The sequence below is a fragment of the Lissotriton helveticus genome, chromosome 10 (genome assembly GCF_964261635.1).
Source record: "Lissotriton helveticus chromosome 10, aLisHel1.1, whole genome shotgun sequence".
Taxonomy (NCBI): Eukaryota; Metazoa; Chordata; class Amphibia; order Caudata; family Salamandridae; genus Lissotriton; species Lissotriton helveticus.
Window position 1 is genome coordinate 25,447,537 of NC_136071.1, and position 18,966 is coordinate 25,466,502.

At 43.2% G+C, this 18,966-nt stretch overlaps 2 protein-coding genes across 7 annotated transcripts in view; one reads left to right on the plus strand and one right to left on the minus strand.

Annotated features, from left to right (window-relative positions):
• The window catches only part of EMD (emerin), an 88,263-nt gene extending 75,815 nt beyond the window's left edge, over positions 1-12,448 (minus strand). For 3 of the 6 annotated variants that reach the window (XM_078664628.1, XM_078664629.1, XM_078664624.1), the window contains exons 1-2: positions 12,311-12,446; positions 2,160-2,275 (exon numbers count right to left, since the gene is read on the minus strand). In XM_078664628.1, the coding sequence (XP_078520754.1) occupies positions 2,160-2,241 (82 nt within the window). In that variant the 5' untranslated portion in view covers positions 2,242-2,275; positions 12,311-12,446. Of the gene's footprint in view, positions 1-2,159; positions 2,276-11,571; positions 11,671-12,248; positions 12,270-12,310 lie in introns of those variants that run through there. The other 3 variants (XM_078664630.1, XM_078664625.1, XM_078664627.1) reach the window with 3 other exon arrangements.
• Positions 12,449-13,008: 560 nt separating this feature from the next.
• The window catches only part of LOC144785799 (uncharacterized), a 672,618-nt gene continuing 666,660 nt past the window's right edge, over positions 13,009-18,966 (plus strand). The window contains exon 1 of the mRNA XM_078664619.1: positions 13,009-13,210. Within this exon, the coding sequence (XP_078520745.1) occupies positions 13,150-13,210 (61 nt within the window). The 5' untranslated portion in view covers positions 13,009-13,149. The remainder of the gene's footprint in view (positions 13,211-18,966) is intronic.

An 18,966-nucleotide genomic window follows, 5' to 3' on the forward strand; every position in this document is an offset into this window, starting at 1 on the left:
TTACAGCAGGCAGGGGAACAAGGCTGGCACACATCTGTGCTGGATAAATTAAGGATCATGGAAGACTAGATTAATTCTTTTGGACCTCTGCCGATTGATACCGCGTATTATTTCATTCTGGCAGAGACGCTTGTTGACGATGGCCTTAACTGGACAGTACTGTAGTGGTTTACATCTTTTCTGGTGAAGCATATATAGACTCTTTATCTCTTTTACCCTTTATAGTTCGAGCCTAAGCAGATCAAGCAGTATCTCTTCAAGACATGCTGTATTCGCTCTGTGGGCTTATAGCCCGCCCATTGCCTTTTTATTCCTCACTTTGATTGTCCTTCAAAAAGGCTTCCTCACTAGTGACTAATTCTTCTTCTTTGTCCCGCCTTGTTGTCATTTGTATCCTCCCACGGAGCAGCACCAAACTTCCCATATCTTTACGCATTTATCTTTATGTGCTGTTTTTCTATAGCTTTTTCTTTCAGTCGCTAGCTTTGAGCTCTGTTGCAGTATGTTGTTCCTGTCCCAGCACTGCATCATCTCTACTACAGTCATGGAAAACAGTGGTGTTGGATTTTCATTGCAGGAGACAGGTAGAGGGAGCATGCACAAAGAGGCTGTGGGCGCCGACTGGGAGTCCAGTCTGGGCAAACCTAAGGTGGGGTTTGGCTTTGGAAGGTCTCGTTGGTCCACTTTCACTCTGGCTGGGGGGCACGGGTGCAGTGGTACTTTCTGGAGTCTGGTTTTTGGAGGTCCGGAGTCCTCGCGGTTCTTCTTTGGTGCCTGCAGGGGAGCCGCTCCGCAACTCCATGGGAGATCTTTGTGCCTTCTTCAGGTGCTGGCAGTCCTCCAAGGCTTTTGGAGGCAGAGTAGCTGCAGGACAAGTCGTCTTTCGTGCAACTGTCTGGTGCCGGCAGGGTTGGGGCCAAGTCTGTTGCTGCCCCTCAGTTTTTCAGCTTTTTGCAGCTCTTTGGTGTCCTCCTCCTCTGCATTACTGGTGCCAGGGGCTCCCCTAAATATTACACTTAGGGGTGTAGACACTGGGCTACTCATCCTCAGGGTCACAACACACCCTATATGACCCCTTCCCATGGGAAGGAGGCATACCTGTCCCAGAGTTACGAATTCTGCCATCACCAAGATGGCAGCATTTTCCTAAAGGGAGGGGGCACATCAGGCAGCTCACCTTAGGGGCGTGGTAATGCACCATGCCTCCCTGCACATCCAATTTCCCATCTGTTTAAGTGCCAAATGGGCAAACGGCAGGGGGTTGCATTTCCCCTGGCCGAGATGCTGGAAACACAGATCAAAGGCGACAGAGGCCTTTGAAGCCTCCTGCCTTGATATGCAGATTATTGAGCCATCCTGCTTGGAGGAGGTGACAACAACTCCGGCCAGAGCATGCATTGTTTCCGCCCTCAGAAAGCGTAGGCTCTCACCTGCAGGGGTCAGAAACCGGTCTGTGGTGGCAGGCTGGTCTACAGCAGTCAGCCAGCAGACTAGAGGCTGGTAGGGTTTCAGGGGGCACCTCTAAGGTGCCCTCTGGGTGCATATATGAATAGATCCACTACTGGGATTAGTGTGGATTTATTCATATGAGTTGCTTGAAACCAAACACCATAGATTTTAGATATGTTCACAGATGTAGTATAGTGCACCCTATCTTGGGGCCGTGAAGCCTGCTTTAGGGTTTGCTTCGCTATACTGCATGCACCGTCTGTAGGTATGGCACACAGGGATGTGTGCCGTGTTGTGTTTTTACTTTTATCTGCATCAAGACATGCAGCTTGCAACAGCAGTCTGCACGAGTTAGGGTGGCATAATACATACTGCAGCCCATAGGGACCCTGTTTAGCATGCATGCCCTGGGTCCTCGCAGTACCATTTACTAGGGACTTACAGGGGTGCTAAAAGGTATGGCCAATTGAGATGACAAATGTACAGTTTAAAGGAAAGATCTGGCACCGAGGACCTGAACAGCAGAACCCCAGTGCACTTTCTGTAAAAACTGCATCGATTACCAAGCCTAAAGTGGGGTTGACCATGTTAGAAAGTGGCACTTTCCTACTTACACGTCACATAAATAAATGTAATCAAGCCAGCATTGCCTGGGTCAGGCCCGTTAGAAAACTGTACATCTGCGACGGACAGAGACATAGTCAACATACCCACAACAGGGCCGTGGGCGATGCTGTACTTCTTCAGAGCGCTGATCAGCTCCTCATCTGTCATGCCTTTGTATTTTTCCATCTTTCTCTGTAGCTTCTGCCCAGGATCACTTCACCTAAAGGGAGAAAAGCGATTCCGTTAAGAGTAGGTTACAGTACCAATGCATTAGCCCAGAAAGGTCTTCCCATCACTTCACAGCTCGTGGTGGAGTGAGGCTTTCATCAGAAGAATAGATTCATATCTTTTTTTATTTTCTGCCATAAATCTCAGTTTACTGTGAAGCATCCACGTTCTCTGCTTTCCCCTTGAAGGAATTCAGCAAAGCAAGAGCCTGAAAATCCATCTCATACAGGACAGAGGCAACATATTAAAGATCATATCTCATTCAAAGATTAAGACTGGGTTAATGAAAGTAAAATTGGGAAACTCAATACAGGCAGTCCTGGCTGCAGATTTAAAATAAACACGAACTTGGCATACCTTCTGCTACTTATATAAAGGGGTTATCCTTAGGTTTTAGCTATTTGAGGCAACATCATATGCTAGATTCACTCGAAGACAATTCTTTTTGACACATCTCTCCACCCTCAAACCCTCTAGAAGCATTTTCTCCACAAAGATATTACAATGTTGATTTTCTGAACTGCATGTATTATACATTAATTTTACTACATATTTATCCCACGTTCAGCTGTAAGTGTCGCAGATGTGCTCACCTGCTTTCCGGCTTCATGGATTTTGGAGAATAGTATACGACGCAATTACCTAAATTGTTTGTATATCTCTTGGACCCTCTCCAATAATGTCACAACTTTGGTCTGCAATATAGATGTCTAAATCTGTTAAAAACCAGTAGCTTTATTAATTCTACTTCTAAAGAAATGTTTAGTGACTACTTCAATGCCGGGCCAAGGTGTAGGATTATGGACTTGCTGACAAATGCCTTTTTCTGTATTGAGAATAAAGAGTCAGCTGTAGCAGACATCCATGCACCATGTATGCACACCCCTTCGTAAGTTTCTGTTAGATACTGGTCCTGCGCTATGTGCATATGGGGTGCCCACTGATGTCATGATACTACACTTGATTGGAAGCTGTCTGCTATAAAGTATTTGATTTTAATACTCCTATGAGTTGCCACAGCTGCAAAAGAGGCTGTACAGGTCTGTGCAGGATTCTCTGTAATGGTATTAACCCATAGAGAACATGGGGCACATTGGGTTTGCCTGTGGAATACTAATGCGCCTGCCTTTGACGAAGTTCACTTTACTTGTTTATACCTCCTGAAATATCAATAAATAAAATGTAAAAGAGAACAGGATCTCCTTATTCTATGGGCTCCAGTTTCACTGGTTATGACGACATATCTTATATTACCCCTCTTTTTTTGTGCACCACTTTTTAGGTTTACGGACGATTAATTCTTGCTCTATAAATTCCATACATAGAAAATCCTGAATGGGAACCTGAATTCAGAAGGATGCAAATATCTGATGCGGGATGCCTGGCTTTCACCTTGTGGACACCCTGCCGGGGTTTCTCACAGGGGAATACCAGGATGGGTTCCCTAAGCAAGCGCCGGGACGCTTACGGGCAGCCGTGCGCTCTACAAATCCAGCACATTTACATTTACAATGAGTTGCACTAAACATGAACAGAAGATTCAGGTCCTTCCATTCAACCTGAATGTGTATCTCTCTTGTCTGCTCCACACACCACTTTCAAAGAGCTGACACACACAAACAGGCCTTGCTCAACATGTAGCCATGTTAAATCTTTATAGCTCTTCTCAGGAGCCGAATTTTGCACGAAGAAGTTACAAGGTGGGCGGGGATATTCACAACAGGAAGCACATTCTTCACCACTGAAACCTGGAAACAGCCCCATGGATTAAGCTGAAGTCATGAATCGAATTTCAATCTCAAGAAGGCCACCCCATTCTTTCGTACGATCCAGTTTATTAATAGTGGAACTGCTGAGGTGGGTAACAATAATGCCTCCTAGAGCCCTTAGAAACTTTTTTGTTTTTTGGACAACGATGCAGAAAAGAGCCTATACAGTTTACTATTTACCCTATATCTTAGAGTCAGTTAACTGCTGAGAATGACAAGCTGAAAGCTAATCTAGGAAAATCAACACAATTTATCTGTCCACGTTTTTACTACATTTGGATAAGTTTATATCATGAAATGGAACCAGGCTATTTAGATCTGGCTCAGGTCTTGCTTGACAGTGCAGCTGTATACAGACCTTACGTGATCAACAAAAGAAGAGCTTTCAAAAGTACTAAATGATAGATGCTTAGGCTCCTCCCACATGCTGGTTTTATTGAACACAGCATTTTGCTGAGCAGAAATGGTGTGCTACCATTCAAAAATATGCTCAATACAGGAGTACTGAGTTGGTTAAGTTGGCAAATCAATCAAGGCCAAATGCCAGATCTGTTTATTATGACCTGTTGCAGTAAATGCAACAGGCATGACATTTATTGTGAATGATGCTTCTTAAAGTCACTAAGCATTTTAAAAGCAGATTGTTATTACTCTGTATTAAAGCCTGCAGAGAAGTATTTTGCTACATGGAATCACTTTCGTAGGTAAGGGCTTTGGTGTTGGTTACCCCCTCTGACACACGATGGGGATAGACGATTTGCACTATAATAATACTCCTTAAGCTTTCGTAAGTGAAATTACATATTGTTTTGGCAACTGTAATTTTGTCCATAATTGCAGTTTTATTGCTGCATGCCCAACGCTTGCCTTCTGGGAAAGCTGATGCTCAATACAGTAGGTCTGGCTTGGTTATGGTAAAAAGCCAATCATAAATGCTACAGGCCTGATTGGTTCATTGGTAACAATTATTATGCCAGATACCATCGCTCTGATCTGCTAATTATAAAAAAGTGTGATAAAGGCAACAGGTAGTTTGTAAATGCCAATAGGATTTAACTGTAGGTTTTCATCACACTGTGTTCAGGTTGAAGACAGGTATTTTATTACATGAAACCTCACATATTACCGTAACAGACAAGGGCTATAATGTTGGTCACTCATTAACAAACCGAGAGGGTCGAAGATTATCATTGCGATAATCCTTGTAAGACTCTTTGGCGAGGTGCTGAATATATATTTGCCAACTGTAATATTGTTAATTGAGATCAGTTTATAACCGTATGCATGATTGCCAGTTTAAGCACACTTCAATGGGGTGTTGTTAGTTATGGCGTCAAGCCAATGGTAAGACTATTTATCTGGTGCAGTGAGAAACGTTATGTCAAATTTTGAAGGCATATATTATAGCCTGTTATGGGTGGATTGTTATAGCAATGTAATCAACTAGAGAGAAAGGGTCAGAAGGACACTCTTGTACCCCTCGATAACAACAGTAGAAAACAACAGAAGAGTGACCGCATCAATCGAAGCAAAAATAAGTCATGGAGTAATGACAGTTCATACCACCAGGACAAGTACAGAAACCAAATAAGGGGAGGTTAGGTGAACATGCAAAGTGAAAAGAAAAGAACCCTCAGGCACCCACAGATGTCGGTAGCCATTGTCTTCATTGGGTTCTCTTTTTGAAAGAAAAATATCAAAAGTGTGATAAAGTTGTGAGTTTAAAAAGAGTATGGACTACTCCTCAAACAAAACAATTTTTAATGAGAGGGTAGTTCTAACTCTGTTAAAACCAGTGAAAAGATAGCGGACTTATATGTGGTTAGGTTAATTTGAACCTTCAAGTCCTATAAAATTTTTATAAGAAAGGTCAACATGTTTCTGCTGGTGAGCCAATAATCAGCTCAGCATTCGTCAGGACCAAAAGAATTACATCCTCACTCCATGGATGACACACACTAAGGTGCCAGCACCATATGGAGTGGGCAGGGACAGATATACAACCTTAACTGTGCGAATTGCACAGATGTTGTCTCCTACGGCCTCTCCAAAACGTGAGAGACAGGTAAATACTCTGCAGATAGTAGTAGCCCCCCTTGGGCTAGTGGCAGGGGGAAACCTTCACGCCCGGGCCCTTTGCTCCTGGACGACCGCCCGCCTTCAGACCTACATTGACCACATCCACTGCCCGGATCGATCCGGGCAGTGGATGTGGACGAATGCTGAGCTGATTATTGGCTCACCAGCAGAAACATGTTGACCTTTCTTATAAAAATTTTATAGGACTTGAAGGTTCAAATTAACCTAACCACATATAAGTCCGCTATCTTTTCACTGGTTTTAACAGAGTTAGAACTACCCTCTCATTAAAAATTGTTTTGTTTGAGGAGTAGTCCATACTCTTTTTAAACTCACAACTTTATCACACTTTTGATATTTTTCTTTCAAAAAGAGAACCCAATGAAGACAATGGCTACCGACATCTGTGGGTGCCTGAGGGTTCTTTTCTTTTCACTTTGCATGTTCACCTAACCTCCCCTTATTTGGTTTCTGTACTTGTCCTGGTGGTATGAACTGTCATTACTCCATGACTTATTTTTGCTTCGATTGATGCGGTCACTCTTCTGTTGTTTTCTACTGGATTGTTATAGCGCCATGTTGAAGTCTGTAGATTTAAATTGTATTTTGTCATATAAAAGTATCTTTGTAGGCAAGAATTTTGGTGTTGATTTGGTTCTGGTGTTGATTTCCCCTGGGAGCAGAAGATATGTACTGTAATAATTCTTGATAGAAAATCTTTGGAAGGCCCAGCAGGCTTAGATGTCTGCCAGGTTCTTGTAACAAAAAAAAAATCCTTAAAAATTAATATACAGATCCTAAACAGTAGGCCCAATAGTTCCCTTCCATGATAACATACAGTAATAGGGCAGCCCACATCGGCCATTTGCACTTTTCCCTGTAAATGCTGGCATTTGTCTGGTCACAAGCACATTCAGCTGATAATGAGGGCGCTTCAGTGCCAGGGTTGGTGGGTCAGACCTTCAGCCTTCTATCTTCAAAGGTCCACTTCATTTATTTTGTTATCTTTTTATTTTCGTTTTTAGAGCTTACTACATACTCCCAGATACTGTTAAAGGATGCCTTGCTTATTGCTCATTTCCTGTGTGCCACATGCCTCAAAACCAGATGACCATCATGGAGGGGTATTCTCCATGGAGTATTGCTGTTTTACCATTTCAAAATAACCAACATGTTGTTTCTAAAGGTGGTGATCATGATGAAACTGTCAAATAATGAAACACCGCCATAATACCGCAAGTCAGTCGCTTGCTGCTATGTTTAATTTTATTTCAAGCAAATGCCCACCATGTTTAGGTAGCAGCAGATTTTCTTTTTTCGACTTGTATTCTTCGAATTTATCTTGCATATGTAGTAAGAGTTTGTGTGTGCATCTTATCGTAGTTCTGCAAGTGGGTAAATGCAAAAAAGATTAAGTGAATGGATAAATGGATACGTGAGTACAAGGCTGAGTGTCAGAGTGCATGTTGTGAGGACTTTGTGCCTAAACCAATCAACGACTGAAGAGGCACTTTTATTTAAAAGCTATACCTATTGGCATTGCTGAGGCGTGTTTTGTTTCCTTAAATTAGGGTAATGCATGTTTTGGTTATATATTAAATGCATGAAGAAGAGACCTATCTAGCCTTTAAAGCGCCCACCTTAAATATATGTTAGTCTAAAAAAATATATTTCTTGCAATATTCTTTTTTATATTTTAAACCACTTCCAGTGTATTGATGAAATTAAAACAGTACTAATTTCAGGGTGAAAGGAAGGAAATTCCCTTTAGCAGAATTCTGAAAGGCATGTCATTCGTTTTCTGCCATAGCGTCTCTTGACATTTATTTATAGGAATGGGCTGGTACATGAGTTAAACTGATAAAACATAAAGAGAGGGAGCCAAAAAGATGGATTTGTATTTCAAGTAAGAGTTGCTAGTGCTGTAGACTGACAAAGGGAGGAAATGGCACCATTGCTTTACTTTGTACTAGATTGAAAGAAAACAAGACTAGCAAATCTTTCTATTCTACCTATCTCGCCATACCTTAATCACCCAGACATCCGAACCCTCCTCGAAGAGGAGAAACAGCAGTTCTGATCCTCCTCGACCTCTCTGCAGCCTTCGACATTGTATCCCACCACACGCTGATCAAAAGACTCCACTACATCGGCATTCAAGGGGACACGCTCAGATGGATCACCTGCTTCCTTATCGGAAGAACCCAGAGGATCCACTTGCCACCTTTTACCTCCAAATACAAGGAGATCAACTGTGGTGTCCCCCAGGGCTCCTCCCTCAGCCCCACGCTCTTCAGCACATATATGACCCTGCTGGCTAACATCGTCAGATTCCATGGTCTAACATAATTTCCTACGCAGACACCTGACTCATCCTCTAACTCACCGATCACCCCACCACCACCACCAGAACCAACTTCCACAGATGCTTGACAAGTGTCGCCTATCGGATGAAGAACAACTGCCTGCAGCTGGACAGACACAAGATGCAAGTACTGATCTTTAGCAACACACGGAACGACTCCTGGTGGCCATCAGACCTAGGACCCACTTCTTCCGCCCACGCCAGAAACCTCAGAATCATTATTGACAACAAGCTCAACATTAAATCACAGATCAAAACCATCTCCTCCGCCTGCCTCCTCACTCTGCGTATGCTCCGTAAGATCTTTAAGTGGCTACCCCTACACACCAAACGCACTGTAACAGAGGCCGTCTTCACCAGCCGACTAGACTACGGCAACGCCCACTACGTAGGAATCACCGCAAACCTTCTATAGAGACTTCAGACCATACAGAACGCTGCAGCCAGACTCATTATCGGCCTTCCCCGATGAACCTACTCAACCTTACACAATTTCACTGGCTCCCTGTACAGAAGAGAAGCTAATTCAAGCTGCTGACTAATGCACACAAGGCTCTACACAACCAAGGACCCGCCTACATTAACCACTGCCTGAACTTCCACTAACCAATGAGAAAACTAAGCTTCACCCCTGCCCCCTTTTCACTTGCCCATACTTCCCGCATCTACCAATGCAGAAGTGGACATCGCAGCAAGGACCTGAAACAGCATCCTCAGGCAACTCCATACCATCACGTCACTTCTGGAGTTCCGAATGCCCCTCAAGACCTGGCTGTTCGAATAACCCTCCAAGACCTGCAAGCACGTGGATACCCAATCGGGTGAATAACCGCGCTTTATAAACCCTGATTGATTGACCCGGACAGATAATCTAATTACAAATTTGGCACAGCCTCAATTAGCGAGGACAGTGACAATCCAATGAACTATTAAATTGCTTACTGTTAACGTTCATTAAACATAGTTTTATTGTTTCTTTGCATTGTCCTTGCATTCCCTTCAAAGTCCAAAGGGATTCAGCTCTTCAACCATGGAAGTTATCAAGTTGAGCGAACTAAACAGAAGGGCCTATTTTTAACAGGTCACCCAGCAATGAATTCAACACCAATAAGAAAGGACCATGATGAGGAAAGACTGCTAGAATACGTGTATGAAGAATTAACCAACTGAAGTTATCCCAAATGTTTCCATGATCCAATTAAGTACATCTATTCGAAGGTGTATTTATTACTTTTACTTGATATAATTAAAAATAACTTCTTCAACACCTTACACCTGCTTTTGCAAAGTGGAAACAATTAATGGCTCTCACACAAAAAACGTATTCTGGTTTGCCAAACAACGATTTCCTCGCAGTCAAACTGCTTGCAGACTGGGGTTGCCACCCCTTGTAGAAAAATGCTTCAGAGAGCATTGAGGTGGCATAAAGATGCCCTACTAAAAAAAAAATATATATATAATTTTTTTAAAGCTAAAACAAGCATTGGCACAGGCAATAGGTCCTGCCTAGGGAAGAGCTATTGGCTTTGTTAATGTGTTAGCCATATTGTACACCAGTGTGCCTTCTGTTCAGCATGGCTAAAAGTTAGTGGCATAGAGGAGAGTGGCGTTGAGTAGAGTGCATGGGCATGGACTGGTGTAGAGTGTTGCAGGGCATAGTGATGTAAAGTGCAGCCTCATAGAATTCAGCTACATACAATGCAGTATTGTAGAAAGCATTTGGGTAGATTAGAGTGGTGCATAGTACAGTGCCGAGTAGAGTAGCATGAAGTGCAGTTGTGTAGAGTAGAGTGGCGTAGAGTGCAGTGATGTGGAGTAGAGTGGAGTAGAATGCATTGGCATACAGTGCAGTGAGGGGTTCAGTGGTGGAGAGCGCATTGGCATACAGTGGCATAGAGTGGTGTGCCAGAATGAATTGGCATGGGGTATATTGTTTCTGTGTAGAGCGAAGTTGCTTAGAGTGGAGTGCTGCAGAGCAGAGTGTAGTGGCGCAGACCATAATGGAGTAAAGTGTTGTAGAGTGCAGTAATAGAGTAGATTAGCGTGCCATAAAGCGCAGGGGAGTAAAGTTGTGTGTTACAGAGTAAGATGCATTGGCGTAGTGTGTATTGTATAGAGTGCAGAGTGGCGTTGTGCAAAGTAGATTGGGGTGGCCTAGACTGGAGTGGTGGAGAGTGCAGTGGCAAAGATTGCAGTGGTGCATAGTAGAGTGGCGTAGTTTTATGCCATTTATTTATTTAGCACTGCTTCATTTATTAGAAAAAAATATGTGTTTTAAAAGTCAGCCTTAAGCAAGCAACCTGGTTAAAGTTTTTGTATAAACTTTAATTATTTCAGGTCTTAAAAAAAGGCAAGGAACGATATTTTTAGGTTGAAATTGAGGATAGGGTCGTCAGACCGAGTCAAGTGCAGGTTATGTCCCAGTAAGGGGCATCTCATTATAGTATACCCCCTACGTCTCTCCCCATTTTTTATATTTTCAGCTAGGGAAGTGAATAAAATGTGTTTTTTCCACTAGCCAGGGGAATTTTTAAACTTCACCCCACATCTTTTGTAGACCCTACCACTCTCACCTTTACACTACACATAGCCTATTTCACTGAAAAAAATGCTCCGTCTCTGTAGGTAGACGCACACCCCGACCCTAAGAGGGACGGGAAGACCCCTATGATGAAGCATGACACTAAGGGATTCTTAGTGTGTGAGGGGTATTTTAAAAACACATAGTGCTTTTCCATGACAATCTCATGGATCACTAACACACTTTTTCTAACCTCTAAGAATAAAATAAAATATTTTTATTAGGGTAGAATCTTATTGTTTATTTAGTCTGAACAGGAGGTTGATTCTATCTTTACACCTCTTTACCCCCCCCCCCCCTCCTCTTTGTTGCTTTTCATAAGTAGAAATTTAGTTATTTATTCCATGTTAGGGTATAGCAACATTGGGTAGGTCCTGTCAGGTCCCATCCTTCCTCCAACTGAGCCTATCTCTTCGCTGCCCCAGCAAACCACTCGCCAGTATTCCAGCACATCATTCACTCAGCACCCCAGACGCCAGGATACCTCAGTATACCTTTAGAATTTAGTTTATTAGAGAAGCTTCAATTCAGACACCTCCCTCAACACGGTTCGAAAGGTTTCTAGAGTCGTTGTTGGCGCGCGCAGGGCAGCCCTCCTACCTCACTTCCTCCCCATCCATCCCGCCCCAAGTTGACCCTTCACGCGCCTGCGCGCGCCGCAGGAGCGTCAAGAACCTGTAGAGGGCGCGAGCGCCCGCTCAGTACACCTAGTCCGCATGCCTGAGAGCGCGCGCGAGGAGCGCCATATCAGAGAAGGGTCGCGTACTGCAAACGTAACAGAGCACGGTAATTAAAGAGAATAACAATTAAACAAATGTGCACAAATTTGTGAAAAAACATAAGCTGCCGCTGGACAGCGCAGGAGGATGCGAGGTAATAAAATACACGAAGCCATTTTGTTAATGTAACTGGTTCTGACACCTTCGGCTAAAGTAAGCGCTACATGAAAACGCACATACAAATAAAGACGTCATAGGAGGTCTAGAAGCGCGCGCCTCGTCGTTTGCGGGGCTTGCACGCGCGCCGTTTTTCTCGGGTCGCGAGCCTCCGTCACGAGCGAGAGGAGGGGCAGGCCCCCGCCCCTCCCTCACCTGCCGCGAGCCGTTAACGCCCCGAGGGCGCAGGCAGCCGTTAGCGCGCGCGGGAATTTTCCCATAAAGCACTCGGTCACCTCACGCGCGGGGCCAATGCTCCTCAGTCACCTCACGCGCGGGGTCGGTGCTCCCCCCTCACCTCGGGTGTCGCAGGCAGGGCCCGGAGAGGAAAGACCCGCGGTCGGAGCGGAGGAAGGCGGGGGCTCGGCTCTGACAGACTCCGCTGCTGCGCCTGGACTGGGGAAAGAGGAAGAAGCGGCCCCCGTCCGCCAGGCCCGACCCCTTTTATGATAATGAGCCGCCTCTGCCAGTCGCGTACAAGTAGTAAACTTGCACCGGCCCCTTTCACGAGCTCTGCTGGCCGTTCAAACGCTGGAGCTAACCGCCGCCCCGATAGCCCAAAATACGCCCCCTCGTCGAGCAGTGCCAGCCCGCAAGTATGTGGGGCTTTCGGCGGGCTAGTGGGGCGCCCCGAGCCGCGGACATGGCTTTAGGTGGAAGTGTGTCCCTGTCCTTCACCAGCGGCTGCCGCCTTCCTCAGAGAGACCTGCCTCAGAGAGTCTTCATGCTTTGAGAATCTGAGAGCGCATGGGGCCGGTGCGAAGCAAATGTGATTTAGAAAAATGTCCCGTGTATATTTTTTTCAAACTTAGCAGTTCTGCTTCTGCCAATAAAAATACAGCAGTAGTTTAGATTATTCGAATCGCCCTTAAAGTGATTTTTCCTTTCGGTTTGTTTATTTTGGGGGCATTTAGTACAAGCGAGCAATACTGGCTTTGTTTTTGTGGGTCCTTAACTCAAAAATACCGGCTATGCCGATAAGCATATCTCTGCCCAAAGGGGGTGGCTCTAGGCGGCTTGGAAACGGATTCTCGTTATTCATTCAACGCAAGCGCTTCCTGTCTGGAGGATATTTACCCACCGTGAAGCAAAACCTCTCTTCTCCTATCGTGCTATTTTATATGGTAGTTGCCAAAAATGCGTATAGAGCAGCACCAGGAGTCTGCAGGAATTGTTGGAAGATTCGGCGCATCCTGTGGTGAGGGCAGGCAAGATTAGTAGCACTTCTGAATTTTCTATTTATGCAATGTATTATAGGTCTAAATTAATATTTGCAGTAAGCATAGTGATTCGTTTATAAGCACTTGATATTATGATTTGGTTACTCTATACCTGCCAATTTACACATGTTGATGCCAGTGTGAGGCGGGGTCAGGGCTAAGTGCTGAGAGCTTCTCACCAAGCCCCCACACGCGCCTATCAAAAAGTAATAAAAGGGTGATGGAGGCTGGTGCTGATGTCCTTTGGTGTTTTCACACCTCGTAATGGATGTCTGCACTTCAAAGCCTCCGAAAATGAGCTGAAACCTCCTGTTTACAGCGGTTTTCAGCTCGTTTTCCATGCCACCGTGTGATTACGTCTCTTCACCGGGTGAATGAGTGGAGGGGGCGGAAATCGTGACACACGGTAGCACCGTGTGAGTTGGCAGGTATGTTAACTGAACTTCAGTATCCTCCAACCTCGGAGCAGTGTATATTTGTGCCATCTGCGTTATAAGTATGTTTTTTTCGCAAATGCGTTACCTAGTGAGTTGTCTTGCAGCATTGAATATAAATGTTCACCCAGTAAACTCTTACTACGATTGAAGCTTCTGACCTGCAGCTTAGACCCGCTGCTCCTCAGCAGACACACGAACCGACTGCTAGTTTATCAGCGTTGCAAGGTCAGACTCGCAGGATTCACGAGATGCATGCAATGCACGGTTTAAACTGCTGTGCTGACAAAATGTATTAAACATGCACATTATGGCCATGTTTTTGCTGTGGAAATTTGTGGGCAAAATGTAACTGGCCAGCACAGGTTTTTATGCTAATAAAGTTAATAACATGAGTCCATCTGAGCTGGATAATAGTAACACCAGTTCTTTACTTTTCCCCCTTCTGCCTCCTAACTTTTAATATTCATTTTCCACTTCATTTTATCTCTGTTTCTTTGCCCCCTTAGCCCTGTTGAATGCATTATCATACCGTAACGTTTTGCCTTAATTGTTAATTTTATCTCATTATTTTCACCATCCTTTTAAAGCGCTCTGATACTCTTGGGTCCAGTAGCACTATATAAAACCTTTGAGATAAATAAATAATAGTGGGTGATTGACGATTTTAACAGCAGAAATTGGCGAAGAGCAACTCTGATTTTGGAAAGCCTTATTATGAACTCTAATGAGAAGCTAGTGGGTGCAAATAACATCCTAGAAGTTTTTTTTCCCAATAGTATTTCTCATTTTCAGGTATTAACCTTTCGAATCAGCCAGTCATTGTAGTCCACAATTACACTTGTAAATGAACATTGCAAAAAAGCAATTGGCAATTTAATGTGGTCAGTGAGCCACAATACTAATGGAGAGTTACTATTCAGTTCAGAATTGTTAGCACGTATAGTGATTTTAGGAGCAGAGCAAACATAGACAGCTGCAGTATGTAAGCAAAATATATGTATATACACATATACATTACTTCTTTGTCTCAGCGCCCTCAAAGGCAGCAACCCTCATCAATTCATATTTCAATAGTTACCACGAAGCTGCTCCCCTTTCAGGGAGAGGGTGAACATATGGCTTCTCTACCAGTAGCAGAGATTAATTCAGGCATTCCATCCATCTTTTTTTTTTTTTTGTATACTTTAGTGTTTCACTGCAAGTGAGGCAGATATGCCCAGATGTGGGCACACTTAGTCGAACCAAGCTATACCTGGCTGATGAGCCCTAACTGGGGCAAAATCAGTTCTCGTTCGCTTATGTTCCGATTCAGGGAGGACCTGGCTTGACGGTTCAGGCTGGGCTGTTCTCCTTGGAGCATGGTCAAGACTGATTTACATATGGTGGGTCCAAACTGAGGTGGCATGACTTCAAAAGAACAATGGACAGGGATGCGGCCAGATCAATTACCAGTGGCTGAGGTTAATTCAAGCATTTAATGAATCCCTTTTTTGTATAATTTAGGTCCACAACCAACATCATTGCCCAATCCACAATAAACAAAATATGCGCACTCCAGAAGACAATTCTATAGCTCTATCCTCTGCATCAAAACTGACTCCACGGGATGTTGCACCCCCTATTGTAAAGAACTATGCAGAACTATATACTCATTCATGGCGAAGAGCCCTTCTGGGTCCTGCAGATAAAAATAATAAATATATATTTGGAGATTGGGCTATAAAACAAAGGTATGTTTTGGAACCTCTATTTCTCACTTCATTTGGCCTTCCTTAACAACTCCTCAATATTTTGTTACTACCCTCCAGTGTTGGGTGGCTAAAGGATTCATTTGCTGATCTAAGCAGATAATAGTGGTCTGAGTGATCCTATCTATCATGGGTGTAACAAATAATGCATGTTCCAGAAACTTACATTTTGTGATAAATGTTCTTTGGTCTCTGAATCTGCTTCATCCTTTCCACTTTGACTGTCAGTAAAAAAACAAAATCTCGGTAGTTAAAAACGATATTTAATGTTCTCATTTAGTAATACTTACCTTGCAAAGAGCTATTTCACAACCCATGCTGCAAAAGTCAAGTAGTCTTTTCCATTTTGTTAGTTCCCTAGGAAGGCAAAAAGTTGATGGACTACTTCATGGTTATATGGTAAAGATTCCAGGCAATCTCCTTTTTGAGGTCTTGAATTTTGTAAGATCTCAAACTATTGTATTCTGTGGTTGAACGTGCACTTTGTAAACAATATCTGGTTAGAAAGAACTGGTCTGTGGAAGTCTTAAAGTTGAAATTGGATGTGGTTGAGGATTTCGTTTAATCTACAAACTAGTGATCTGGATTCGTTGAAACATTTGGCTAAAGGAATTAATTTATTATAACATTAGTCTCCATTTTATTTATCTGTAAACAGTGCTGCAAACAGTCTGGAAATGGACTTCAACTCTATAGCAAATGCCATGTCCTTACACAGGAGCTGGTTAAAGAAACTGGTTAGAACATGGGAGTCCTTAACCTGATTTTAATCATTGTATACGCATTAAAAGGATGGGGTTGTTGTGGAAACATCTTTCCACTAATGGACTACTTTGTCTTGCAGCTTATTTAGATATGTATATTTGCTTTTTTTATTAACCTCTTCAGTGCTGCGCGAATTTCGCTGCAGTGCTGAAGGGTTTAAAACCGTATTGGCTCATGACGGAAATGTTCCGTCATCAGCACCGGAGCACCGACGCTGATGACGGAACCGTTCCGTCATGAGCATGGAAGGGGTTAAGGTAAAATGAGGCATTAAGGGTGTCAATATGATCAAATTTATCAAACCATGCAAACTGGCAATGCAATATTTGTAGTTCTCACTCAGAATTGGTTCAAAGTGTGAACTGCACCTAGCCTTCTACAGAACGTAAGCATCAAGCCACTACAGCAGCCTGTTGACGTCAGTGCTCCTGTGATCCAGCTGTGCTGAGGTGTTTTAACCATGGTATCTTTGTATTTTATTTCTAGAACCAAGTAGGACTTGGTACAGGTAGCCAAAATATACTTTCAGTTGTAGACCTTTACACAGAAATGCAATTGAGTGTGGATTGTAATTGTTACAGGTTGGTATCAATTTAAAAAGCAGTTTAAGTTGCACAGTAATTACTTATAGAATACTATGGTTAGTTTTGGATTCATTTGAATACTGGGAGTGGTATGCCTAGATACCATACCCGAAGTATCTCTCAATACAAGGTAAGTAAGACTTTTCTTAGCTTGAGTTATAATTACAGTATTACCCATACAGAACAGTTTAACTCCTAGGCCCAACATCTCATAACATGATCGGGAGTCAGGGGGGGGGGGTCAAGGGTGTGGAATTGTTTAAAAAATCTACTTGCCCAAGGGACAACATTGTATAGAAATCTACTTGTCCTACAAAAAAATCTACTTGCCTTACCTCTTTCCTGGATCAATAAGATGGACAGGGAAAAAGTGTAAATTATGTTTTAGACCATGTGTTTTAGACATTCAATACATTGAAGCATCCATTTGGGAGAACAGTGTCAACAAAGGTTGCATATTCGAATCCGAAATACCTAGTATAATGTACACCATGGTAATATGTTTGTCAGTATTACATATTTACAGGATAGCCTTTTTGCATAAGGTATTTACAAAGAATATAAAAGTCACATATCGGCTAGAACCAAGCTGCTACCCACCATGCATTTGAGATTCATGCAATAGTCAGTGGTGGATATGAATGTGATCTGTGTTTGTCTAGATTCGGGTGTCCTGCTCAGGAAAGCATGACATTTCTAGCTGTCCTGTGAAGGGTAGGAGACAATTCCTTTTTTCCAAAGGGACGGGTCTTCAGATTTCATCCCCACTTAGATCAAAACATCATCTCTGAAAGTGTTTAAGGTTTTTATTTGGATGACTCAATCTGTGACACTGATACTTAACAGAAAGATTGGGGTGGGGAGGAACACTTAGGCCTATGCTGTAGAAGTCTTACCAACATTACACAGTCCGCCCTAGAAGCATTATTAGGGAATGAAGTGCCCTTTGGAGCATGTGAAAAAAATCACTAAGCTTGAATTTTTACTGCACCAGAGACTTCTATGTAAGCATCACAAAGATGGAATCTGCAGCTGCTCGAAAGTCCTGCAATACTGGTTTGCTGGTCAGTATTCTATTCAACCAAGCCCAAGCCTCAATTTGTTATACAGGTTTATAAAACAGTGGCAGACACTCCTTCAGGACCATAAACTAACAGTTGAGGACGGGTAAATTACCCTGCCCCAGCTTGCTATATGGAACTGATACAAGGGCAGTTCATATACTGAACTGCACATGATCTAAAATAACATGTCAGGTGACTTGCTTTAAATCAAGTATACAGTGGTGTAAGAGGAAAAACATGAGGAATGTATATTGCAGGACAAATCTAGCAAAAAGAACAAGGGGTCTATTTAAAAAAAAAAAGGCAGCAGTAAAAACGGTTTTGTTTTCAAAACATTCCCCATCTCAGCTTTAGACTAGAGACTGATCTATCAAACTGGAGGCATTTTGAGAGGGTATGGGTGCAGACATCCTAGAGGTGACCTTCCACAATAGTTTGTGAATCATTTTTACTTTCAGAATGGAGAGCAGTAGGGAAGGGAAGTGGGGGGATGGTGGTTTTACATCAGGAGTTTGAGAGGGGACAGAGGTGAGCATCCAATTGGGAGCAAAAGAAAGAGTAAAAGTTTAAGGATTTAGATCCAAAAGGAAGAGAAGGAAGGCGACTTAGATGGGAAAAGAGATACCACGAGGTTTAGACTGGGCACAAGACCAATAGCAGGAGGTTGAGACAGCAAGACAAAGACAAGTTGGACAGGGAATTTTGAAAAATGAACAGCGTGCTGAGATAGTAAAGAAGATAAGGAAGTGTCATTCACACAAGTTGATGTGGTTGGTGTGTTAAGTAGGGAAGGTTCTGTTGTTGGCATTTTGTGATTTCTGAAATAAACTAAAGCACACAGCATAAGCACAATTTCACTTTCTTCTGCTGCATCTCTGGAAAGGTTTGTAACGTTGTCTCTTTCTGAGTTTCGCAGCTTTTAACGGGACACTCTACATGTAGCCTATTCACTTGCTTTGCATGCGATTACTTTCCAGTAGCATAAAAAACAATCCTTTCTCACTGCCTCGGGGCTCTGGCCGTATCTCTGTAGTGCCATTTCAAGCACCGCTCCCTTGCAAAGATGTAGCTGTAATATAGAATCAAGGGCATAGGGTAGAGAAAGCCAGCACAACACAAAGGGCATACTTCTAGGC